The sequence below is a fragment of the Ochotona curzoniae genome, unplaced genomic scaffold (assembly GCF_017591425.1).
Source record: "Ochotona curzoniae isolate NIBS_2020 unplaced genomic scaffold, NIBS_Ocur_1.0 scaffold_3835, whole genome shotgun sequence".
Lineage (NCBI taxonomy): Eukaryota > Metazoa > Chordata > Mammalia > Lagomorpha > Ochotonidae > Ochotona > Ochotona curzoniae.
The window spans coordinates 25,026,340-25,053,962 of record NW_024467114.1 but is presented as its reverse complement, the minus strand read 5'-3'; the positions used below and the strand labels follow the sequence as shown (position 1 = coordinate 25,053,962).

At 45.0% G+C, this 27,623-nt stretch overlaps 1 protein-coding gene across 1 annotated transcript in view; it reads left to right on the top strand.

Moving 5' to 3' along the window:
* CREB5 (cAMP responsive element binding protein 5) overlaps positions 1 to 27,623 on the top strand; it is a 380,309-nt gene that overhangs the window by 140,353 nt on the left and 212,333 nt on the right. Inside the window, exon 5 of the mRNA XM_040965059.1 lies at positions 6,512 to 6,684. Coding sequence (XP_040820993.1) covers positions 6,512 to 6,684 — 173 coding nt within the window. The remainder of the gene's footprint in view (positions 1 to 6,511; positions 6,685 to 27,623) is intronic.

Below are 27,623 nucleotides of genomic sequence, written 5' to 3'. Positions count from 1 at the left end.
GACATATGGTAATGCTTGGGTAAGAGTTTGTCATTCTTGATTAACGTTAGTCATGGAGAGTGACTACCACAATACCTCCTCTTTCTCTGGATCTCATCTTCTGAACTTTACTACAAAGGAAATAGTACCAGTGTGGTGTCAATCACTGGGCCACAACCCTAAGGATATGACAATCCAGGAGACGATGATTTCCATCTTAAGGACAGGCAAAGGACAGCTCAGAAAAGCTGAACTTAGGTCTAACAGAGCCTAGTGCTCATGGCTTCTTTCATGACATACTGCCTTCCTAATTATCCAGAGAATTAAAAACAATGTGTACTCTGGAACAGCAAGTCTGGAGTTCCCACAGTGACCTGTGCTCTTCTCTCTTCCCATTCTGCAAACCATACCACGGTGTCCTTCTTGCCCTGTGAGACACTGTGAAGGGAAAGCCTCTAGAGAAAGGGATGCCTGCCTGGCCCCTACTGGCCCCCTTGATGTCATGTTTCTTCTGGTACTTCACTCTCCCTCTCTCATGGTACCTGTCCTCTTATTACCATCCCCTAAATTCCTGCACTGGTATCACAGCTCCCAAGAGCATCGAAGGAAGAATCAATACCATCTACTATTTTTCCTCTACCCCCAGAAAACCCAGTATCTTTTCTGGGGATATCTCAGATCTCTTATAGATGAAGTCCATGGATGTTTATAGCTGAGAAGTTCTGAAAGTCTTCACAAATGCCCGGGCAACAGTAAGATACAGACAACCCCAAGATTGCACAACCCAACTTGTGAACATGAGTCAGGATGACCCCAGCTCTTTATAGAGAAACATGTCAACACCCTGGCAGTTGGATGGAAGACAGATTTGAAGATAACATTTTAGAATCTTATGGAAATGCACCTCCTTTTGCCTGTATGCCCCAACTTTGCCATCCAATTGTGATCCACTTCTCTCCATCCTCCATTACTACATTCTGAAATTATGTATACACACACACACACACATATATATTTAAGAACATGTAATGTATGTTCACATACATCAGGGTTTTTTTTTTTGTTTAGATTTTTCATATTGTAGTCCAAGCCCATACTTGCAGGAAGACAATTACTGCTCCGCCTCAAGCTCACTGACTGTGCAATCAAGCCTCATTATTCTCCTGGTTCTCACCTCATCTCCGCCCTTCATAGTTCAGAGCAACAGTGAATGGAGGGCAAAGCATTGCAGGATGTAAGGGTGGAAGAAGCCAAGGGGCGCTCTGAGAAGCATGAACCCAAGAGGGAGGAATTTAGATGGAGATTGTCTATGGAACTTTTATCTCCGATGGCTGAGGGACCGCGCCCTTTGTTACAGCCATTGCTTGAATCTTGATCCCTCGAGACTTGCAGGAAGCTGTAATTTCCAGCAGGCTGGCTTCTACAAAGGCTTATGGTTATGGAGCAAAAGTTGGTGTTTTCAGGGTCGTGAATCATAAGCTAAAAAATTGGTGTGCATATTTAATGTCTCAAAATGCAGCCAAGGAAGAGGTGTGTGTAATATCAGCTGGAAAACATCATGGGGTACACGTGGTCCAGCCTCTTCCTCTGACTGATGAGGCTACTAAGCATGGGCAGTGGAATGATTCATCCAAGTTGCACACCTTTCAGGAGTCATGGGGGCACTGCACTGGAAGAGACCCTGTAACTCCCAAGCCTGTATGTTTTCCAAATGATCACCCATGACTAATTATGTGGAAATACTGGAGCCCAAGTATGAGCCATGTAATGAGAGAATTCTAACTATAGAAGGCACCGTGGGAGGCCACTTGGTGCCATCTCCCTTCTGATGCAGGAATCCTGTTGGTGATACTCCTCATAGATGGACATAAGCTCTGGTCACTCCTGTTCCAGAAGGTTCAGGGCTTTACGAAGAATCTTGTTTGTCATTGGCACTCTCTACATATTAGTAAATGTATCTTGGCAGATGATTCTTTAAGGCATAAGGGAGTCAGGGTGTGGACAACAGAGGTGGCGTGGCAGTGGCAATGGTGGGAAGCTTAGTCTTCTCTTCAAATGAACAATAATGCCTACCTCTTAGGATCGCGGAGAGTATTAGAAATGTACTTTGTAAAACATTTAGCAGTTCCTGCAGGAAAATAGGTACTTGAAGTGTTGTGGTTATTGACTTTTGTCATCACGATTCCATTTTCTGAAATTATGCCGTCTGGAGCAACACAGACTCTATCTAATCCCACAAATATTTGAAGGCAGTGAGCATGACCCCCTAAGTCTTCTCATCTTCAGACTAAATATTCCCTGATTCTTCAACTGTTCCTCCTGCCATGCATCTTGGATCCTTTCTTTGCTTTTCATTCCCTCCTATTTGTCAGTTTTCCCCTTAAAATATGGTGACCAAATGTGGTCAGTCCAGCGTACTCTACAGTGGGATAATTACTTCCCTTGATCGGGGCATTTCACTTCTCCTAAAACAACCTAGATTTATGTTCACATTTTTGGAGACCAGATCACACAGTTGGCTCAAGTCAAAGCTGATTCTGCTATCCAGAACATTAGCTCTGCCTCCCAACTTTGTGTCAACCGCAGATTTGACAAGCACAATTTTCACATCTTCATCCAAGCTGTTGATAAAAATGTCGAACATTGAAAGGCCAAAGGCTGGGCTTTAAGGAGTACCTCTAACCCTCTCCCCATGCTGACAGATCTCCGCCTGTTGTTTGGGTGACATTGCTTCACCACCTTCAAATCCACCCACCTGTACTGTCACAAATAACTTGGGAAGAAACAGTCACACTTAATGTTTTTGAAACTGGCTATTGATCCAGAGGCACAAGGGGACTCATTTTGTCAATGGTGACAGATTTTGAATCTGCAATTGGGATGATGTGAACTCAGAAAATTATTTCCTATCTGGCTACTATGTAATGCTTATTTTGAAAAAAAATCACTTTTGCCTAATCTGAAATGGTAATGGATTTGCCTGCTTGTTTACTTTCCCAAGCTGTTTTGACATGATACTCTGGAGCTGGGAGAGGAAAGTCAGAGAATTTGTAGATTTAATGCTTTGGGGAGAAGCTTATTGGAGAGTTGGAATGGGAGTTTCAGGAGCCTCTCCTCTCTGCTTGGGATGTTGCAGACAGATGTGTCTCTAAAGGATGAAGGGGAGAAGTTGTGAGATGTATTCTTACAGTAATTTTTATTCTTTTCAGTGATTCTCAGAAAAGATTTTTAAACTCTTTCTGGGGGTGGGGAGGAGAAGAGGGTAATTCTTCCTATTGTCTAACACCCTTCTCTCTTAACTAAAACAAGGATTTTTTTTTCTGCGTTGTAAGTTTCCTTGCATTTTGTGATGGAAACAAAATTTACCATTTGCACCCATGTAGCCAGATTGGGTGCCCATCCCTTCCTATCTTCCCTCAAGCACTGATTGAACAGTTTTCACAGGATTTACTTTGCTTTGTAGTGGCTGTGTTTTCAGCTTTCTTCATCCTAATATTTTCTATTTCTGCAGCCTTCAATTGAGTAAACACCCTAACAAGGGAGTATACCTCCCAATTACATGGTGATCAGAAAATTGACCAAGAATTGAACCATCGTTGTGACATGGTGGGCTAAGCTACTACCTTAGTGGCATCCATGTGGAAGCTGAGTTGAGTCCCAGTTATTCCACTTCTAGTAGAGTTCCCTGCTAATGTGCCATCGAAACCAGTAGCACTCATGCAGGAGACTCGGATGGATGGAGACTCCTGCCTTCCTGGCTGTTGGGGCCATTTGGGGAATTAGCCAGTGCACGAAGGAGCTGTCTCTGTCATCCTGTCTCTGTCTCTCTCTGTAACTCTGCCTTCCAAATAAAATAATGGCTCATAGAAATCTGATGATGAAATAATACATACAAAGATTCATCATACTGTCTATTCTAGAAATGTCATCTGAGAATTTAGCAATCCCTTCACTATTCATTGAGCTTCTATGGTATGCCAGGCCCTGGCCCTGGCAATGGAGGCATGTTGAATGGTATAATCAGACTGTTTCTTCTCTCATTGTACTTACAGGTCTAGGAGAGAAGCAACACTCAGTCACACAGTTAAAAACAACTGTAAACTCATGAACAGAACCCAAAGGAGAAAGATATGATGCTTGACACAAGGTGGCTAGGCAGGCCTTTCCCTGGGATGCTGTTGGATGGGAAGCTGCAGTCAGTAGCAGCACAGGTGTCGGCTGGGAACCAGATCCAGGGATGCTGGTAAAATGAAGGAAGGTCTTAAAGAGGGCAGGGATAATCTAATTAGGTGGGATGTCTCAAAGAGCTAGAGTGAAGGTGGTATGAGAAGAGCTGAGAGCTGGGAAGGATCCACATACATCCTGGAGTTAAGACTACTTGAGTGACCAACCATTGCCTAGTATAGGGAAGGAGACAGTGGTGTAGGTTTGGAGAATATAGGTTGGTAGAAGGAGGGGTGGAATGATAGAAGGATGTGCAGGATGCTTGGGTTAAATGTTCAGAACTTCGGGGCTACATAAATGTGAGAGGCATTCAGAACAACTCAAGGGATGGGTGTTTGTGCACTCTAAAATTTTCATGGTGAATTTAAGGATTGTAATATATGGTTAAGCTGTACAGCCTTGTTGGTAACTTCTGTTAGCACAGTGCAATGAAAATAATTCTAAAAAGAACCAGAAACTTTTCCATGTCTCAAATTGTCGATTGACAAATTGAGTGACTGTGTGAACAAGATGACAAATGTCAAGTCTTTTGAGGATTCAATTGATGTAAAAATAATACCTGTGATATTTTTATACCTCATCAAGACCTCATTAGGACCCAGTGAGATGGGTTATATTAGAGTTTGCTTTTGAAAGGAATAATGCAAGCATCGTGATTTTCCTTATTTAGTCTGCTTTTCTACATCACTAGATCTTATGAAAATAACTGAAGTCTGCCCCTCCACAGCCCCTGCAGGGCAAACACCATTTCTTTTCATGTTACTTGACACAGTATTTTCCTACTTCAGAGGAACTTTTCAGTCTATAAGAGAAGTCTTTGGACCATGAGAGTGTATGAGCCTGTTCGTACCTTTGGGATCCTGGCTCATAGTCTAAGCCAGGTGCCAGTTTCCGTCTGGACTGCTGACAAACTGTGTGGTTAGGATTTAGACATCAGACACCAGGGAAAGGTGCAACGTGATGGACGCCACCACCTCCAGTGCCACATATGTTGTCACCCTCCATCAACAAGTTGGGCAGGAAATCCTGTTCTTTGCAGTAGAACTTTAAAGATACCCTTCTGATTCTCCTGGGTAGCATTTATTTTTTTTTCTTTGCTGATGTCAAAGAACAGACAGATACATATTTTTCCCCGAGTAAATTGCTAATGACAGTTCTTGACAGCAGCAGTTCTTGCCTCCCATCCTCAACACATTGTTCAACTGACCTCTCCAAGCTCTTTATTCTTCTAGGCTACAGCTGTGCCTCTGTACCTGGTTGTTAGTGGAAGCCTCCCTCCTGCCCTCACCTGTTACTTTATCTGGCCCTACATGTTCTTTCTGCAGAGTTCTGCATTTTTTTCACATTTTCAACTCCAGTGTGGGACATCAGCCTTCTCCTACCTTAGCATGAATTTCTGGTATCAAACCTATTCAGTTCCATCAGTTTTACCCCACTTATTTTTACTTGGTAGTTGAATTTCAAGCTAAGAAACTTCTATCCAAGTCATTAAAAGTCAACACATGATATGTAATCCCCTAAGCATCTCAGATGTCTCCTTTGTTCAATTCCTAGTTCATCAATATAATATGTGTCAGTTGAGTATCTGTAGCTCCAGGCTCCATGGGATAGAGTGGTAAAAACCAGCACTTGATGTTTTTGAAGAAAATATAGTGAGTTGGTAAGCAGACCTTTGCTCTGTCTTACATTATTCTATACAACAGGTAGTGGATGATTTTAAGGAAATGTGGCAAAAAGTTGCGTTGGATCCCAGATATTGCGTCATCTGTTCAATTGTCTACCCTTACTGCAAAAGTTCTTGAGTTTGTGTCATGAATGCCCAGATCAGGATTTGGAAACCATTGAGTTTCCAGGGGATAAAAAAATGAGATTGGCCACTGTTATAGGACTGAGAGTGAAAAAAAAAAAATAACCTGGTGTGCTTGTCATTCAAACCAACACACAGAACTGAGTTCACCAATCATAGTAGAATGCACTTCAGAACTCATTTTCAAATTCAGGGTATAACACACCGACTCAGATAAGACAAGTCCTAACCATCCCTAGTATCAACCTCAAATCAAGAAGGCAGCATCAGGGTGAGCAAACTTTGCTTTTTTTTTTTCCTACATGCTTTACTCTAAGGGTGAGTAATTATTTTGCATCACCTTGCAGCTGTACAAGATAAATGGGCCCAGGCTCACCAGAAGCCATAACTCTCTATTTAGTTGGTATGATTCCCTATGTTAAAATTGCCAATTTTAGCCTTTGAAATCTTGGCTGAAACATTAATTTCTCCTGACCCTCTTCCTGTGTCTTCCCTGTGCAGAACATCTCAATGCATAATGCAGTGGGCGGAGCCATGACAGGACCTGGAGCCCACCAGCTTGGCAGCTCCCGCATGCCTGGTCATGACACCAGTGTTGTGATCCAGCAAGCCATGCCGTCACCCCAGTCCAGTTCTGTCATCACCCAGGCACCTTCCACCAACCGCCAGATTGGGTAAGGAGACCTCCTCGACTGTCTCTGGAGCTCAGAGAATGTTCTGGATTTTCTCCTTGTTTCTGATGTGCAGATTGATTGGTTGTTCCTGGACTGGTGTAATATTGCCTAGAGTTCAGAGAGATGCTTTGGTTGGGAGAAATAGTCAAGTTTGGTGGACCATGTTTTGCTCAAAAACTTGCTGCGTGGGAGAGAGGCAGTAGGGGAGTGAGGGAGGTGGAAGTCAGTCTGTGTCACTGTTTCCAAGAAAGAAGACTTGTCAACCTTTAGATGATAATGGAAGCACCCAAGGGTGTCACAGAGCCCAGAGCAAACTGTTCAGGGCAAAGGCTTGATGATGTTGACAGAAAGCTCCATCTCCTCTCTGCAGAGTGTGTCCCTCCATTTTCTGGACATCACTAAGCCCATTGCCTGGGTCTCTGTGATTCTGCAGTTTTGTCTCTCTATGTTCCTTCTTCCCGCCCTCCCCTTCTTGTTGATATCTCTTCACTGGGTCTCTGTGCCCGCTTTATGAGTACTCATTCTCAGGTAGACAGGTTCTACCCTCTGCATGTATGTAAAAAACATACTGGGACAATGAGGAAAAATTCGCAGTAGGATTTGACCATTGAATCAGAAACAATCTGCATCATGTCACAGAAAGAGCACTCAAATGTTAGCATCATGTGACAGCTTTGTCCCCTTGCCATGGAGTGTGGTCTGAGGACCCGCTCATGGATAGGGCCCAGCAGCTTCTTGGAAATGCACAGTTTCCCTTATCTCCAGGATGAGAATGACACCTGTTCTTGGCAACTTGAACAGGGTGAAGAAGAAATTAAAGATTTAAGAACTCTCGAGTTCTTAGGAAGACCAGACAACTACTCAGCCAAAGAGCCTTGATCCATTTAGGTGCTGGCTGTGGAGAGCTGGTGTTGGGTTCCAAGAATTCTCTGTTGACAGGAAGAAGAGGAACTTACTGCAGGTGGCACATGCTTCAGGATTCAGTTTTCAGTCAAATGTTGGGTAGTGTGATTCAAAGAAAAATTAGAAGCCACCCCACGTTTGTCAATGGCTCTTTTCCACCCTGCAAGAATCCCATTCTAACACAGCACTGGGGGCAGCACGGGGTTTGGCCCCCTAAGAAGGAGGTGCCTTATCTCTTGTTTCTCTGCTCCTGTAGATACTTGTGGTGCCTTAAGAAACAAGCGTCCTAACTGATACCCCTGCAAATTTGTTAAGAGGTTAATTTGAAAATTCCAAGTGTCTCTAGGAAGTATTTCTATTCTCAAATGTTTGTGAGAGCAATTGCTGCCACCATTAAAAGCAAGAACCCATCATATCCTTAGAGCATGGGGTGGATTCCTTAAAGATAGTATCTGAGTCTTAGGGGACTCCTTCACTCCCGCAGCTTGACTTTGAGGAGACAAAATTTACAGTTGGACCAGCTCATTGTAATTATTTTCTTTTTATTTCAAGGGGGAAAGCAATATAAAATGTGCTGGAGTTTACTAGCGGCTTAGCAGCATTCTTTCCTCCTGGAGTTTTCCCACAGCTCCCCACTCCCACTGCCAACCTGCTTGGCAGCCCCGAGGAGTCCGTCATTCTTAACACAGCACTGGGTTTTATGCAGCAATTTCTTAGGGGTTAGCACTGAATTTTAGGATACATGTTGACTCTGTCAGTCATTTACCCATCTGGTCAGGGCTGTGTGCATTTGGATGACTTTGGTAGTCTGAGTTGCCATAGATGGAGATGGTACTTTGATATGTGGGACCCATCCCACAACCCCACACATACACCCCATCTTAGCATCGATTCCCCATCCTGAGCTTTTGTGTGTCTTTCCGGGTACATCTGAGGAGATAATTGTCACTTTCGGGACTCTGTCACATTGCCAAGTGTGAGGGTGGCTGTTTAATTTTCTTCGGATTCCTCCCAGGGGTGTTGACCATGTTGATTCAAACCCACACATCCTGTCGTTTCCATTCTCCTTCATGGGACCCATCCAAAACATTGCCTGGATGATCACGGGGGCTCAGCAAGAAATAACCCAAGCCATCTTTCTGTGGCTTCAGTCCAAACCTCTAGGTGGTAACATTTGGGGATGTTACCTTTATTTCTTTCAGCTAAGAGGAAATGAGTACTTATTTTAAAACATGAGTTCCCTCTGGAGACTGTGTCTTTAAATGAGTATTTAAAATTGCAGATAGCTTTTAAAAATTATTATTCTGGGTTTTTTTTTTGAGGCTGCACAGAACCATATTGTAGTAATATTCTGATTTTTATCACAACCTCAAATATTTAAGTGTCAAAATCTGGCCAAGCCACCTGCAAATGTTTGCCGTGGCCACCAGCCAACAAAAACAGCAAACAGCAGTGAAAGTCTTCATTCAGACTCCATGCTTAAGCCACATCCAGCCCCAGAGCTGGGACCCACCTGTGCCCACGCATGGTTCTCCTGTTCGCAAATGGAACTCTGTGGGAGTGGGGGCTGCCTGACTCCACACCCCCACTTTCCTTCCCCCCTAACAGTACACGGTTGAGGCCGATTCTCCTCCACCCTGCCTCTTGTTTCTGTCCTTTCCCACTGTACAACTTAAGTTGAGAGACTAGAATGTTCTGGCAGTGGGACTGACATAAACATCTGGAAAATAAGTGACGCCAGCTATCAGGGAAGGCTTTGGGGACCAACAGGACGCGTGCTTCAAGTGTTCAGTTTGCATCCTCCCTGAGTGAGTGTGGGGTGAGCACAGACCAACATTAGTGGAAATGCAAAAATCCTCCAAAATGACATTAAAAATAGTTTAGAACAAGTGGCTTGTGCAACTTTCTTCATAGCACAGAGATTCAAACCATGCCCCCTGCCCAATTCTGTAAAAGTGCTGCTATTATGTCAATAGAAATGGGAGGTAAGTATAAATATCCCAAATTGCACTAGTGCGGTTAGGCCAGAGAAACACACAGCTCTGGGAGAGTGTGGGAGGCATCCCCAACTAGTGATTGCTTGTGCTCCGTCAAACCGGCAGACGCTCTGTCGGGAACGGTGTCTTGGGCTGATTGATGGTAGCGTTTTGAGGAGATAAGTTTCCCAGATGGGGAGAAAAAGTGCGCTACAGACTGTGGGAGAGATGAGCGAGACAGAGAGCAAGCCTGTGTGAAATATAGATGGAAGCAATTCTGCCTTGAACCAAGTCTGTGGCAGACTGCAAACGGTATCTGGGCTCCTGTCATTTTCATTAGCTATCGTGTAACAGGCTCACTAATTCAGGATTAAGCCAGCAAAGCCAGGGAAGCATGGTGGAGAAGCAGGTTGCAATGGTGTGAGCTCCTCTCTCTTTCTCTCCTATTCTCGTACCTTGAGAGACATCTCTGTAGGAGCTGACGATCAGTTGAGTCCGTGCTAGAACCTTCCTAGGCCCCCACGAGGCTGCAGCAGTCTCTGTCTCTTGAGGGAGAGTGGATAATTCATGCTCTGTAATTCTTTAGAACTATGAAGTTAACATGGAGTGTGGAGCTCAACCAGGATAGTTTTCACTGCAGAGTTCTGACACATTATAGGGGCACTGCTACTTTTTTTCTTGCCTTTTAATTGTCTGTAGGGAATTGGCAAATATATAAGTGGGTTAAGTAATGAGTGAGAATTCTTTGCAGTATTTATTTACCAATGGGAATGTCTTATGTCTAACATTAGGATATACAAAAATGTGGGGTGTTCTGGTTAAGGTAACAAGTCATTCTGATGAGTCAAGAAGCTTCGAAATACGTACCGAAGATTGCCTGGATGAAACATGTTACCACCTTGTGTGTCTGAGATGTGTGGCTTTTGGATGTTGGGTTGCAGACCATAGCTGCATGGGATTGCAGCTAGCACAGATCTAGATTTAGGCAGAAATGAATATAAAATGTTATAGAAACAAATCTTATTTTCTGGTATTGATGCTTTGGGTCAAGTAGACCTCTGCTCACCCACTGTGCACTTCTTTAACCCTTTGTTCTCTGCAATTTCTGACACTCTGCAATATGCAGGAATTCTGAGGGAGCTCAACATGCAAGGCTAAGGAAAAAAAGGGACAAATACAACTAGGAAAACGCCAAGAAAGCGTGTTACTAATCGGGACCTGCCCATGACCATGTGACGCAACTTGTCGGTCAAAGAAGTTCATGGGACTTTGTTGGGAGTTAGTGTTGCCACTATTAAGATGGACAATTTTTATTTTTTTTTAAAGATGGACAATTTTTAAAAGGGCAAGAGGTGAGCCCATGATGCATAATTTAGATTTCCACCGCAAAGCCTCCTGCTGTGGAAGAACATGCTTACTCTGTAAGCACATTCATGTGTGAATCCATGATGGAGATTTTCCTTAACTCCTGAGCACCGCTAGATTGTCACCAACCACTCAACTTGCAGCAGCCTCCTCCTTGTAGGAGGCAGCAGAACGGCAGGTCCCATGTTGTTGCTGGTCCTCAGGCCTTGGCCAGGACAATGTGAAACCCCCTCTGAGTAATTCAGACCAGAAGCTGTGATTTCCTGCTTTGTGTTTCGCTGCATATCGTGGCCATGAACATAGTTTTATTGTTAGAAAGTTGCTGGATCTTTCACAGCCCTGAGGTTTATGAGGGCCCTTCAGGGGGATGCTTTCAGGAGGGGTGACAAGCTTAACCATGTGGCTCCCGTGAAATCCCATGCAGAGCCCTGAGAAATTACCTCTGACATGGGGGCCAGCAACCTTTCCACCCACAGGGTTTTATGTGTGGAACAAAACATTAAGTACTCGAGGAAACATAATGTTTCTCAACATCCCAAAGTTGGAACACCACAGGGTCTTGTGGCCAGATGGAGGGGCAAGAGCACATGGCTGTGTGTTCCAGGATGCAAAAAAAAAAAAAAAAAAACCAAAAAACTGCTCATGTTTTCAGGTCTGGCCTTCGCCCTTCTGACTCCTCAGGCAGGCAGGCGGTCTGCTCATCATCTGGAACACAGCAAGGCTGGTCTGTGGGCTTGGCTTGGAGGTTGCTCAGGCTTTCACAAGAAAAGCCTATCAACAGCAGGCCGATGCTAAAGCAGCAAAAGGAAGCAAACTAGCTCTGTGTGCTGCTGCTTTGGAATCTCCAGCATCTCCATGAAGTGGGCATTGCTTACTTGATGTCCTGGTCCTTGAGACATCATCCTCTCTCCACAGTCACCTTTCCGGTGTGATAAACAGTGCATGCTTTTCCCGTGCTCTTGAGCCGTAGACAATCCCTGAGTGTTGTCTGTGGGTATGATGGAAAAAACCCTGACCCTCTAGTTACCACGTGGAGAGCCTCATAGGCCCACTTGTCACTGGCTACTTCAGTTCTTTCAGAAGCGGGAGTTCTGTGACCCGCTAGGCATGGATGTCAGAGAATGGCTTTAGGACCTGTAAGCACAGCGTGGGTCTGAACCTGGGAGACCCTCTGGCTAAACAGCCTTTACTGCAAGAAAAACCAAAGTCAGCATAGAGAAGTCAATGGCCCTTGTCGCCAACATTCTTGCATGAGTCCTGCAGGGAGAGGTGACTTTGTGTCCTTCTCTTGGGGTAGGGAAGGATTCCATTTCTGGATCTTATAAGCAGAGGCCTGGCTCATGGTTTTTGAAGCTTGCTTTTCTGTTGTCTCTGTGTGTACATTGCCAGGGACAGGTAAGGCTCTACTTTGCTGTCAAGTAGCCCTGGGTCATCCAGTGTGAGCCTGGAGTGAATCTAGATAGCTATACTTGGGAGCAGTGTAGGGTAAAAACACACCTGGGGCCCAGGTGAGGTTAAAGGAGAATAAGGACAAAGTATTTTGGTACTCATAATTCTGTAACGTGAAAGTAGATGCACCCATTTTACAGTGGAGTGAGGTGGGATTCTGTGATGGAGGGCCTTGTCATGCTGACCTTGGCACCCAGTTGTCCATATTGTACTCTTGCCTGTCTACAGATGACTTTCCCAGGTTTTATTTTCCTGGCCTGTAATACGGGGAGGTATCATCAGGAAATTCCTCAAATCTTTTCCAGCAAAGGAAATGCTAATGAATTCTGTCACCATTTGGTAATTTTGAAAATGGGCAAGCTTTGTGGAATCTCTCAAGACTGTGTATATGCATGGCGATGTGTGGTATCTTAGCATGAATGAATCCTATTAAGAAATTATTTTATTCTGATGTAACACAAGTGATTTGTTCTTGGATGTCTACGTAGGAAAATGCCTACAACAGGGAAAGATGTGAAATAAGACACCTGGATGAGAGTTGTGTCAATTTGACACAATTCTATGGGAAAATGCAAACCACTAGCTGAACAGGTCCAACCACAAGGTGCTAGGTCCAGGTTATTTGGTGCTTTCATAGTACATGTTTCTCAAAGTGCAAACAACTTCTCTGAACTAACTGGTTCTGAATTACCGGTGGAACAGTGTTATGAAACTTTGAGGGTAGCATGTCAAGCACATTGCGTGCACATGATGTTCCAAGGAGTGCACATTTGGAGATTAAAAAGATAGTTCATTCCAATGTTCACCTCATGTATTTTTATTGGTCCAAGTGGATTTGTCTCTATCATGATTTGTATATCCTTTCTAATGAGAAGTTAAAGATGATCAGACTCTGATATTTCATCTCTGCTTGGGTGTGTACAACACAGGATTACATTGTTTGTGAATGTGGCTGTACAGAGAATCCTTGATATTGAGATCCAGTTACACACAGATAGATTCCAACTTCAAGAAGGCAGCATGAGCTCACTGTGCCAGGCATGGCGGGAGCCAGGAGTGGTAACTCTAGTGCTTACAGGCACCTGGACTTTTAAACAGGACTCTTGACCTTGACCTGTGCCCCACTTTGCCATCTTGGGAAGGGAAAAATTGGAAATTGACTATTTAATAAGGGCTCTCTCTCCTGGCTCAAATTCTTAATAATTCTCAGACTAGCATTTAGGAATGCTTCCTTTTCATGACTCATAGTGTCCAACCACACCGTTTGGCTGATAATACACTACTGAGGATGAAATTCCATGAAACAAATACATGTGCATTTGGCAGATCATCTAGCAACCAATTTGCCAAGCATGTTGTGCTTTTGGTAAATACCAACTGAAGGTGTCTGTAAAGTAATAAACATTCTTAATGATACTAAGACACATTGTAAAGCATTTGCAGTTCAGTGTCTGCCCTCTGTTGCCCCTTTCTACCTTTGACAAGTTGCGTTTTGGCTAGCTAGCACATACACTGGTGAGGACTGTGGGTGATGGAGCTCTTAGAAGCATGGGCTAAAGGCATGCTGCAGTGTACTTGGAGGGCTCTTGCATGTTTGTAAACCTCTACAGAGAACAGATGGCCCCAGGTACCATGGAAATAACTAGAAATTTCCTCGGTTAACCAACACTCATCATATCTTGATGCAGATATGGTCATTCACACGTCCAATATGCAGCACTTTACAGCTGACTTCCAATGTCTCCTTTTCAGTCCTGGATCCCATGAACGAATTTGACGCAAGTCATAATAATAGTTACAAAGCCGTAGTTATAAGTCACCAAGCCATAAAATGCTTGTGAAACACAAAACTTGACTCTCAGAATCTGTGAAGGGAAGAAGCCCAACTCATTAGCCGACTCTTAAGGATCTCTGCTTAGCATGACATTATTCTTGGTTTCCTCCAAAGCCTTACCCAGGCTGAGTAGCAAAGGAGTAAGGGCTTGATTAAAACAAGATAAATTAAGCAGGAACTGATTTTTGTCCAAATGAAGCCATTCAGCTAAGCTGACATCCCACTTCTAGAGTCTTTCAAGAGTCCTGCACTGAGTAGAATATATTCTTAGCACCAAGTTACAGCGAAAGTGCAACTTGGTAGGTGCATGTTCCAAATCAGTCTTAAACATCAAAGGAATGAATTTAAGATACTTTTGACTAAGCTGCATGCTGTTAAAAGTGGCCAGGGAATTCTCCAGTGCAGGTGCGCCCACGTGAAAATGGTCTCTGTGTGTATGTACACACATTTCATAATATTTTGCTTTACTTAGCCATAATTTAGGGCCTTGGACACACACGTAACCTTATCCAAAAACACTTGAAGAATTTTTCCAGGTGTGTTCTGTGTTGTACGCAGCAGAGTGTTCCTAAAGCCCTGCATATCCCGGTGTAATCTGCTCCTTTCCTGGCCTCAGCACTGCTGTTAATGAATACTTGGGGTGATGGACAAGCAGAAGATGAAGAAAGAAAGACTCGCACAGATTCCTGGGGACCTGTTCCCTTCATCTGTAGAAAATAGAAACAGTTCCCAGTTATCTAGCAGCTGACTGTTTGGCTGGTGGAGTATGTTTTCAAGGGGAGCTGCTTCTAGTTTCTCTATCACCTTGACATCATTGGCATGTGTCATGAGATACTTAAGTGTTAATGCTAAGGTCCCTGGAAGGTGGTGACAGCCCAATCTAGGCCTGGGGGCGTGCATGTCAGCTTAGTTGGGAAAACGAGGCTGGGTGGCTATTTCATGGGAAATCGGCTGCAGCACTAGTCATGGGCTTGGGGCTTCCCAAAGGAGGTTTTGTCTATGGATGAGGAAAGTGTCATTTATCACTAGAGGAAGGTGAATGGGGGGAACTCATCCAGAACTCTGCCTTCCCTCTCTTTCCCTTCCTCCCCATCTCCCCTGGAAAGAAAGGAGGATTGCATCTAATCGTTCATGTCTGATGTTGGCCATGCCTATGTGAGTGTGGAATTGGAGGAAGCTCCAAACTAAAAGGAACATACGTGTGTGTGTGTGTGTGTGTGTGTGTGTGTGTGTGTGTATTTGGTGTCAATTATTGATGGGTCCAAGTCTTTCACCCCTTCTCACCTCATTGTGTGGATAGTCACTATTTATTTAATTTAGCTGTGTAGCCAGGCATTTTACGAAAGAATGAGTTTGTCCAGATCTCTTTTGGCAAGTGTGTGTGAGTGAGAGAGAGAGAAAGAGAGAGAAAAAGAGAGAGAAAGAAAGAGATATTTTTATAAGGAGTATGTGAAATGCTGGCTGCCCCATCTGAAGTCACAGACAGCCAACCTAGTTGGGTCTGCTGTGTTCCCTAATTATGATTGCCATTAGGAGTAATTATTATTTGCCTCACTGAGTTGGCGGTTGGGAGGCTGCCTGAGACAGATGCTTCTCCCAGGACCTTGGGAACCCAAAGCAGGGAGCAATCAGCCACAAGTGCTTTAACATGTTTAGGCATCACCCCTCTCTTGTGTCCCTTCGTTGGGCTTAATATTCATTGAGTTTTCAATTGAATGAAAGTTCTGCAGCTACAAAAGCAGCCTGTGAGCATGCACACACAGGAACAGTTCTGATTAGATGTGTGAATTCTTGGCTTTTCCCAGATCTGGAGGTGGTTCATACCTCTCTTTATGCCATTGTGTTCTTTCCATGAACAGCAGAGGCAAGGGGGTGTTGGTCCTAGTAGTGATGATGCTAGTAGGGATGCCTGACTGTGAGTCCTGCTCAGTTCTCAACTCCAGCTTCTGGTTAATGCAGAAGGTGAGGACTGATGGTTTGATCCCTATTATGAAGGTGGGAGAACTAGGACTGAGTCCTGGGCTCATGACTTTGGCACAACCCAACTATAGTCAGCTACTGTGGATATTTAGGAAATGAACTATCAGATGGAAGTTCTCTGCCAGTCCTTCTATGTGTCTGTCTCTTTCTCTCCTCTGCTAAATAAAATAAATGAAAAAGTAAGTAAATATATAAATGGAATAAAAGATGCAGGTGTTTAGCTTAGAAGTTAAGATGCCCGCACTGCATATGTGCCTGGATTTAACACCTGACTCTGGCTGCTAATTCCAGCTTCCTGCTAATGCGGTCTGTAACAGGCAGGCACAGTGATGGCTCAGTGAATTGGGTATGTGGCACCTTTGTGGAACATGTAGCTTGAATTCCTGGCTCCTAGTTCTGGCCCCTGCCCAGTCTTGGCCATTGCAAGCCGAGGCCATTGCAAGCATTTGGGGAGAGAGCCAATAGATGGACTCTTTCTCTCCTCTCTGTCTTGAAAATAAATCAATAGCATTTAAAACACAAAAATAAAGGGACTCTCACTTGTACATTTCTCTTCTAAAATTACATTAACCCTTTTTTTGAAAACAGAAAAATCATGAACAAGAGGGATCCTCTGTGAGAGGTTAGGTTTGAAATGGTCTGAGAAGGCAAGTGTAGATAGAGGAAAGCCACTGTCCTGATTAGGAGCACAATGTTGATCACACCAGTTTTCTTGGATTTATTTGGCCTCCTTATATTCACACTCCCCAGATTTCTGCATGGTTTCCTTCTTATTTTATTGAATGCTTCTGAAATAAGTATGCCCCCCAGGTAAGTACTTGGCATTTGGTAGCCAGGAGCCCGTGCCCAACACGGATGCTGTACCAGGCAGGAAAGCTCACCAACCCCAAAAAGAGGAGCACATCCGCATCATGATGGTTTCCAGCACTTTTTCCAGGTTCAATTACAGCCTCAGGTGGAGGCTTCCAGGTGCTTGCCGAGGACAGTAAACACCTTCGTGGGCCAGCACCTCTCTCCTTGCAGGCCACTTCCTCCCAGAGCAGTCCACGCTAGCTCCAGTCAGACTCTCCGAAGAACTTTCTAAAATCTGTCAGAGAAGGAGGAGACACCCATATGGCCTCCAGTGGGAGCCGCAGACCCAATGCAGTGAACTGAGAGTCAGTTCTCTGTGCAGAGACTCCCAGGTTTGGGAGCCTGCTTGGGAGTGAGAAGGGATGCCATACCTGTGACGTGAACACCTTCAGCCAGTCGGGAGCAAAGCCATTGAAGGCTCCCCTTGTCACTGATGTGGGATCAGGGCATGGGGGAGTCTTTCCCACTCTCCATCTTTCCAGGAGTGAGAGATTGCCTTGGTTGCTACCCTTCACTACACAAGCTCCTTGAGCAAATGAATTCCCCTGTTCAAATATGAAGCAAATGAAAGTCTCATTGTAACAATTTTCAGGGTTTTGTAGTCCTGGTTATTACATAGAGAAGCTGCTTAGTGGGAAAATATTACCAAAAAATGTGTCTGTCTGGGTTTTCGTAAAAGATGAAAAAAATAGTCCTGTAGAGAAATAGAAATCTAGGGCTTTTCTCAGTGGTGTTAGAGCTGTCCTCGGGTACGATTTCATCAAACTGCGGGGTTGCTGCTTTTGTTTTTCATTTGTGGGAGGAATTCAGGATGGAGAGTAACCACCAGGAGGCAGTAGGGAGGACAGCACTGGAGCACCCCGGCTTCACCTCCCTGCCCCTTTGAGTCTTCTGGTCTCCACTCTTTTCTCTCTTTGACTATTATTGCTTTCATTTCTCCCTCCCACTTCACTGCGCCACGGTCCAGCCTGAACCCTGCCTGCAGGTGTCCAGAGTAGAATATCACACCCCATCCTTCTGAGGTTTCCTCCTGCCCAGGCCGAGAGACAGGACACTGAGCACCTCTGAAATCCAAGCAGAAGAAGCCAGCCCTGGCCACACCACAGGAGCAGACCTCTCAGCTCCCCAAATTCCTGTCATTTTCCAAGCACCCGATTGGGGTAGGCTTGTGCCTGCCATCCTAGGAAGATACATAAACCTGTCTGCTTTGTCGTTGGAATTGCAAAGTTGAAAAAAACACCCATCATTCCATTCTCCTTTCATTGAATGGTAACAGATATGGGCTAAAACATGGGGAGTGCAAAAGTCAACTAAGCATAAAAAACAAAGTACTTCCGCCTGCCCCACCCTCCTCACACCCCAATCCCCAGGGAACAGCCATGCTGTAGATGGTACCTGCTTGGTCAGAGTCCTGCAAAGAGGGCATGAAGAAGGCTGTTGCAGATGCAACATTCCCACTGTTAATATCCTCTGTTGATGGCTCTTAGTAGAGATGTGGCATGCCTTGACTGTAACCCCGTGCACATAAACGTGCACTCTGAGGTGACTAAGCAAGACCATGGCCTTGCCGTAGCCACGTGCTCAGGGGTCCCGCTGGATCCTGCAGTGGACACTTCCCGATGTTCAAGCTGTCTGCCCATTCACTTGCGAAGAATGGGAGACGTGGCATTGTACATACACAGAGAATATTTTTGAAGATTTATTTTTATTTGAAAGGCAGCTTTTACAGAGAGCAAGGTTTCCTATGACCTTATTCAACTCTGCCTCTCTCCCCCTTGCCTTGCAAAGTGGACACAACAGAGCTAGACCATCTTCTACTGCTTTTCCAGGCTGTAGGTAGAAAGCTGGATCACAACTGGAGAAGCCTGGACACAAGTCGGTGCCCATATGGCATGTCGATGCTTGCAGGCAGAGGATTAGCCTGTTATGTCACTGTGTTGGTCCATCTGGGGGCTTTTTCAGTCTCACTTAAAGTTGGAGCAGCTTGGGACAGTTCAGAATCTGGAGAGTGCCTTAACACTACCGGGAAGTGCATCAGGGACCCATCTGAGGGACAGTGTCCAGAGGTGGGCCTTGTTTGTGGGTGGGGTGGGGGTCCGGTTTCTCCAGCTCCAGATCTTCAACACCACCACACCTCTTGGAGTTGCCTCCTGAAGCCCCTCGGCCTGTGGCTGCAGCCAATTTTCATGAGCAAGCACAGTCTGAGCTGCTGTGCTTCTACTGTATGTTTCTGAAAGAGCAAGTCGTTTATGTGGCAACACTATTGTTTAGATCTGCTAAGGTTGCCCAATTCTTGTTGAGGCATCCTTCTGCCTCCTCCTCTGGTTCTGAAGGATTTAAGGGTAAACCTTCCAGTTTATGCACTCCAAGAAACGTAATGCTCTTGGAAGTCGAGCATAGTGCCACCTTCAGGAGAGCATGGGGACAACTGGGGCAGGAGGTGACCTCCCAGAGGGAGGATCCCCTGACTGACATTCCCAAGGCAAGGAGAGCTGCAGTCATTGGTGAGGCTGGCACTAGGTTAGCACTTAGGGAATCCATTGTAAATGGAGTATTTTCTACCAACAGGGTTCAGTTTCCTCTCAGTAGAATGGGGACAAAGGACTCTTACTGACCTCTTGTTCACTTAGTAGCCATGCTTGACTTCTGGAATCTTATGAACTTGGCATTTTTGAAAGAAGAATAAACCTGGCTTTTCTTTGTCTTAATGGCTCATCAACTCAGTATCTTACCTTGATCCTTTGAATATTTGCTATTTTTTTTTTAATGCCAGCAAAAGTGTGTGCCTGTCAGCGAGTGAGAGAGAAGTGGACATGCCCTCAACAGTTGCAGCTGAGCTGTATGGAAGACAAGGGCAAGAGAAACTTCCAAGTGTCTTGGCCCTTGTCCTTGTGAGCACACTGAAAAACCCCTGCCCCTCCCCGCAACTGCCTGCCCCTCCCACTGCAACCACTGGGATGCCTTCACTGATGCCTGGTATGAGTTACTCTAGCCTTTTGGAGCTTCATAGCTTCTATAAGAAACAGACCATTTTAAGAGTTAAGAAACGGGATCAGGATAGATTTCCTTGCCTTTACTGGAGAGCATTTTCTTTTTCTTTTTTTTTTTAAGACTTATTTTTATTGGAAAGTCAGATAAACAGGGAGGAGGAGAGACGGAGAGGAAGATTTTCCATCCCCTGGTTCACTCCCCAAGTGGCTGCTATGGCTGGAGCTGAGGTGACCTAAAGCCAGGAGCCAAGAGTTTCTTCCGGGTCTCCCATGCAGATCCAGTGTCCCAAGGCTTTGGGCCATCCTCAATTGCTTTCCCAAGCCACAAGCAGGGAGCTGGAAGGGAAGTGGAGCAGCCGGGATAGGAACCAGTGCCTATATGGAATCCCAGTAGTTGCAAGGTGAGGATTTAACCACTAGGCTATCGCATTGGTTCCTGGGTGTTTTCTTTTGGTGTGATAAAGGGAATTAGGGAAAGCTCATTGAATTGCAGACCTCAAAATTTTTGAAACATCCCATTCTGAGTTGACATTCTAATTTATTGAGAATTCTGAAAGTGGTTTGTAAGCAAACTGCAGTCGTCATTACACGCTGGCTGACAGCAAGGGAGTGAGAAAGAACAGGCTGGCCCAGCGAGGCCTCAGGGTATGTGGGTCTAGTCCACAAAACCACCTTCTGGTTTGGCATCACTTTCCACTCCTGGCAACTTCCTGCCTCTGCAGGGCTGCAGACTGAGTGTCCTGGCAGCATCCCGTGAGACACTTCGGACAACTGGGTATGGAGAGTGGTCCAGCTAGAGCTTTTAGGAATGACTCTTGCTGTATGACCAACTAACTTCAGTATCTGATAGTGTCAAGTGTAGATGGATAGCTACAGAATTGTAAGTAGTTCATAGAATCTTTTCTGCCCAACTCTATTTTTTTTAAAAAAGGATTTTCAGGCATCTCAGAAAAAGCATAACGCAACAAGGCTAAGAATTACCTTGGGGAGGAAAGAATGGAGTGTGAGAGAATTCTACATGAGACTGAAGAACTCTTGCCTTGTCCACCACTGTCCACATTTGCCATGGTTGCACTGTTGCTTTCAGTTAAGTTCACAGAGAAGTTCACCCATGTAAAATAGTGTTTCCTAAGTGCATATGTGGAGGAGTTACACTAGCCTGGAGAACAAAGCTCGCCTGCCCTCTGCCTCACCATGCCATCCAGGCCATGGGTCCTCAGTGCCTGGTTCTGGAACATGTGCTAATGAGCACTGTAAAGGAGAGACCCAAAGTAGCAGGATTTTCTGGGAGTCTAACTAAGTTTTAGAAAATGAAGCAATGTGTTGTGATGGTGGACTGAGGATGAAGGAGGGCTGGAGGGAGGGCGGATGCCTATTAAAATCCTGATAGAAAGTTCTAAGCAGCAAATAAGAGGCTTAAATACATAAAGAGCAAGGCTAAATTTGGACCAATTTCCTGTGAAATCTCTTGTGTAATATTTTCAATTTGTGCTTGTTTAATGTGGTTTATTTTCTTAAGGTTCACGGTATAGGTTTTAAATTCAGCCCTGACTGCACATATGTGTTGAGAGGTTATGAAACCAGAGCTAGCCCAGGCTGGTCTCCAACTGGATGCCCCTTAGTGGAAAACATTACCTCCTTTTTCAATACCTCAAATGGTTTTGTGGGCACACACACTGCTGTGGCCTCCACCAGGCTCCTGCCTGCTTTTCTGTCCCCTGGCTTTCTCAGCTTGTGGTTGCTTTGATTTATGCAGCTGTGGCTGGATTTCTTTGCTCCTGATCAGGTGTCCAGGGCTGTGTTGGGCTGATCTGCTAACCCCTTGGTAAAGTGTCAAGTTCTCAACGCAAAGGAATAAATCTGCCTGAGGAATCTTGTCCGGTCCTCCCATCGACTCTGATAAGCAGCACTCAGTTCTGATTTTGGACCCTGGTGGTCTGTACCAGACCATCTCTAAGATGGAGTCCTTTCCTGTACACCTGGCAGTAACGTTACTGGTGACCTGAAGTCAGAATGTGAGACCTACATTGTAAAATTGGACCTTAGGCAGGCTAGAGGAGGTCTCTCTTACATACAGTACCTACTGTCTCAGACTTTGTATTAAAGTTACCTGGAGTTTGTTGCTACTCAGGTTCTACAATACTTTCCTTTCTGTATCTTCCTTCAATACCTGGTACAATGGAAGGACTCAGTTGGTGTCGATGTGCATACCCATATGGGTATAAGAGGGTTGAAAAGAGCTAAGTGAAGTTCTTTAATTTAAACAGAGACCCATAGGTGATATATTTATTTGCATAAGTGTTTTTGTTGTTTTCAGTACCTTTCAGCAAAATAATCATTCTTCACCCAGCAAACTTTTACCAAGGCTTTTTTTCCCCCAAAATTTTCTAATATATACAAGGCTTCCAAACTAAAAATGACTGTGGACACTCCTAGCTTCCATTTCCATCCCTGCCTCCAGGTTAGTTTCTCTGCTCTCACTTGCCCTACTCTCCAAATAACTCAAGTGTGATATCGGGAAACCGGCCCCTTGGATGTAAGACTCCTGTGATCCTCCTTCTAGGGTGACAATTTCACCATACCTCCTCAGGTGTCTATCTGGCTTCTGCCCAGCCAGCCATCCAGCTTGTCTTCTGGATGTATTTCAAAGTAAGTTGCAGACACCAGTGACTTGACCCCCTAACCACTTCTGAATATGTATCATTAACAAGAGTTCAGTGTTTGTTCATTTTTTCCTTTTGTGGTTGGAGTTCCTGGAGAGTGAAAATGCACAAATACAGTTATGTGCTGCATTGTGAGATTTCAAAGAAGGGCTGTATTCTCAACCTGTGAGGGTGCATCACTTGGTGACTTGCTAGCTGTAGCGTGTGCAATTGTACTCGGTGATGTGGGCACATGATGATGTCAGGCAGTGATGAATTTCTCCGAACATGTTCCCATCTTATAGCAAGGCATGACAATATGACCGCCTTTTAATAGGAAAAAGAACTTGAAAGGCAGAGTTAGAGGGAGTTACAGATACAGATCTTCCATTGGCTGGCTGTTCCCCCAATGGCCAGAACAACTGAACAAGCTGAAACCAGGAACTGAAAACGTCATCCAGGTCCCCTGTGGGAATGGCAGGGTGCAGGCATATGAGACATCTTCCACTGCTTTCCCAGGTACCTTAGCAGGGAACTACATTAGAAATTGAACAGTTAGGAAGTAACTGGTGCTTATATGGGATAGAACAACATGGTCCCCTTATGGCCACTTTCAAGAAGAAAAGGGCTTATTTTTAATTTTCATCCACTTGAAGGGTAGGGGGAGAGAACAGAAAGAAGGGAAAAAGAAAGGAAGGAAGGAGAGAAGAAAGGAAATAGGAAGGGAGGGAAGAAGGGAGGAAGGAAAGGAAAGGGAAAGAAAAAGGAAAGAAGGAAGGAAAGGGTAGTATCTGCTGGCTTACTTCTTGAGGACCTATGATAGCTACAGGCTGGGACCTATGCCAGGATCCCAGAATTTCATCTGGGTGGCAGGGACCCAAGCATCTGAGCCATCACCTGCCTCACAGGATGCATTATCAGGAAACTAAATTGAAAGCAGAGCATCCAGGACCTGAAGCTGCATTCTCCAATGGAATCCAGGAACTCCATGGGCTACCCATCCCTCTGTCTACCCTACAACCACTTCTCATTTAGGATGCCATTTTCCTCTCTAGCTTTTTCCATTGCTAGTAATTAACAATGAAGTGATCTCGGTAACACCCAGCAATCCTGTCTCGGTGCCGAGGAGCCACATCCATGTGTTCGCAGTCTGTTGATTCTTGTCAGGAAGGAGTAATAAAAGACTATGTGAGGCTTCCAAGCTGAAGGTCTGACTTAGTGGCACACTGATGCCAGCTCCTTCTGCCACCTCTGTGTCCATCTCCTTTGTCTTGCTGCTGACAGTGGGAAAGGCCATCAGTCTTGTGGGGAGCTACGTGTACTTTAGCATCCTTGAACCTAAATGCACATCCATGTTGCATGGACTTTGGGCGCATTATCCTTTCCCACTTAGTACCTTGGTTTCCCACATCTGTTAGAAGACAATTGTAGTGATAATCCAGTGAGGTCAGGGGCGAACAGGACCTGGCACATAGTAAAGTGTCTATGGCTTTAACTGTTATTGCTGTAACCACTTAAATACCAGCTCAGTGTGGGAGTAGAGGTCAATGTGCTTGTGGGTATCATTAATTGAGAAAGACTTCAACAGTTTTCACATCAATCAAGGGAATCTTCCAGGTCATCAATGACCTTGAGAGGAAATGCCGAAAGTGTCTTTCCCCCAAGTGTTTTCATGAAAATTGAGCACCTTGTAGCCTCAGATGAGATGTCCATTCTTATTCCACGCAGGGTAAGCTGTCGGATGTACCCGGTGCTGTGTAGTGTCCTGTCTTCTCCACGGTCCTCAGGTCTCTGAAGTTCCAGAGGGTTCATTTTTCATTCAGGCAGAGCACCATTGCTGAAACTCAGGAGCTTTCCTCGGCTTCTCCTTTGTGGTGTTTTTTGTAGCAGATCCACCACAAGTTCAAGGGGAGTTTTGTCTACCTTCTTGCCTCCCAGGTCACATGCTTAGTGGTAGCCCACATGGCACCTTGCTTGGAAGTCTTATATCCTAAGATGACTTCCACATGAGATGTTCAGCTCTTTTGAAGAAGTGAACCAAAGTTAGTTGCTGTTTCCACCTAATGGTGTCAGTGAGAGAAGAGGAAGTTAGGTTTTAAAAACTGCAAATCTGGAAACTCTGAGGATTGGCCGGTTTACGAGGCACACTGGCTCATAGCACCATCCAGAGGCCCAAAAAGGACACCGGGGTCCCAAGCACTCTACTGTGGAATCAGAAAAGGGAGCTGGGGTGGGGGTGGGAAGACAGGTATTTGGCTTAGCTGACTATGGGCATGGAGCATGGAGGTAGTCAAGCAGTCTAAGGACAAGCCACACTGGACACGTATTACTATCATGATCATTTCCCTGTATTCTGTGTACTCTACGTGCCAGACACTTGCTACAGCAGTCAGTGCAGAGGCCCACAGAGGATGTGCTGCCTTCTCAGGGGTCCTGAATTGGATGAAGCTACAATGTAGAGTCAGTGGTCAGCAGCAGTTCTCTGAAACCCGAGCTGAAGCAGCTCCAAGCCCCCAGCCCCTGTAGGCCAGTCTTATCAGATCAGGCCATCATGGAGCAGATAGACAGGTAAGTCTCTGAGACCCCTGAACCCAATTAAAGTTATACCACAAAGAAATCAAACTCATGTGGTTTGCATTTCAGAGAGCTCCATTTGGTGGAGTGTTCCTGTTTTAATTCGGTAACCTAATGCAGACCATGTGAACATTTGAAACGCTTTTAACAGTTAAACCAGCTCAAATAACACAAAACCAGAGCAGCAATAAAGAATGAATTAAAGCTGATTGCAACTGTGGCCAACATATATTTTTTTTTTCTTGCAGAGAACTTAGAGGGAAATAGAATATAGAAGTGGTGGGGGAAAGAGACCGATATCCCCATTTTCAGCTTTGAATAAATCAGTGGGTACTTTTATTTCTTAAGCAAATGTTTGAAGCAGATTAAGTTAGAAGGTGTGCTTAAGTCTTGAAGGGATTTGTGGCTGACAGAGCAAAGGAGGTTGACATCTTTTGGAACTGAGAGCTGGGTCAGTTAGTAACCATACCTCACCCCTTATGCCGTCTGCATGGTTAGCTCAGTGAGCACAGCCCTGTGCCTGCAGAGGTCAAGAGTTCAGTCTTGCATGGGTCAGTTAGCCTCAACTACAGGAGGCAGAGAAGCAAAACCTGCTTTAGGACCATAGCCTGTGTTTCTCCAGGAACCCCCAAGGAAGGAGAAGCTAAGTTATCATGAGTGATCTGTGGATATGTTTTGTATGTCAGGTGCTGTGCTGCATCTAGAACCTAGAGAACCCAGTCCCTGTTACATAACTTAGTTACTGATCCCCCCCCCCCCCCCGCCTGCCGTGTCTCAGCTTTCTTATCTGTAAAATGGAGATACTATTATGAATGCCTAGTTTACAGGTGGTGAGATATAGGCACACATAGGTTAACCTGCTTGCCCCAGTCGCATAGAAAATCATTGGCAGGGTCAGCATTGAAAGCTTAGTCTGGTGTGAAAAGCGTCAGCACAACCACCCTATTATCTTTGGAGCAAGGCAAAGCTACTCAAATAACTGCAGCTACTGATAACAAGGACAGATAACATGAGCGTCAGCCTCTTGTCAAGGGAGTGACCATAATTGTAACCATACCCAGAGTTCTCGCCGTGGTCAGCATGCAGGGTCCTACGGCCTCTCCATCCTTGTTGATGGAATTCAATTTTCTGCACACCTTGACACTGTCTCCTGAGGAGTACATGCCGTGTTCTATCCCGCAAGGGAGAGATTTCTATGAATTAAAAACCTCAAGGGATGCCAAATGTGCTTTGAATTTATTTCCATGCAACTCTAGCCACTGGATGCTGCAGTGATGGGTGAGATGGCTTGGCCCATCGGTGATAAGTAACTGCTTGCCACATTTCCCAGAATGTGCTGACTTTGTCAGAGCTCCAAGGGAGGAAGGGAAGAAGGATTCATTAATTTCAGATCCATTAGTGACAGAAAGCTTGCCAAAGTGGGAAAGAGTAAAACTTCAGGAAGAAACTTTATTTGCAAGCTCCTGAGAGATTAGCCTTAGTGGCAGGGAGCTGAGGGAGCACTGGTGGGCAGGGAGGCTCTTCTGAGACCCTCCATTCCGTTTCCTTCCTTCCAGAGCAGTGGGAAGGCAGTTTGGCAGTCACTGTAAAAGGCTCAGCCAGTTCCCATGCCTGACCTCAGCGATCACTCCCGCATTTGATAATTTGCTTCCTTTCTCTCCACAAAGTGAGAGCCAGTGTTGGTGATGCCCACTGGACTCCCTAAACAAAGATTAAAGTTACAAACCAAAAAAAAAAAAGTCCAGTCTCATTGCTGGCTCCTCATTCTTAACCTTACAGGTGCAGTGTGGTTATTCAAGTATGTTGGAACAGGTCACTGCTTTCACAGCTCCAGCTCTGTGGTTTCTGGGGGGAGGAATGGATTTAAACACTTGATGAATGTGATGTCTGTTCTCCTAGCAGGTGATGGAAATCTAGTTACCTTGCTGCACAGCTCTGTTTTTAGGGATTACTGCCCACTTAACTTTCTTTAAGGCCTAGATAAATATAGGCAGCCTGGTCTCCTAAATAATCCTCGGGTTATTGGTCTAGCCACAGGGAACTTTCTAGAAAAGTTTTTGGTTCTTTGGATTTACTTTGATTCTGTCCTCATGCAACAGCCTGGCTGTATGACATTTTGTGTGTCTTTTCCTATGGGCTCATCATGTGCCTGGAGATCAATCTATGGTGAGAAAATACTTACTGAAAAATCACTGGGGACTACAACAAAGTGAACTGGTTCCCGAAGTAGCAATCAGCATAGACATCTGTTTTTCTCCCTAATATTTTTCATATCAAGACCTTCACGCCATCTGCTTTCAGAAAGCCCATCCTGAGACGGGCTCTTCCTGGAAGTAAGGCCAAGATAACCAAACTCCTTGACTTCTAGGGAGCT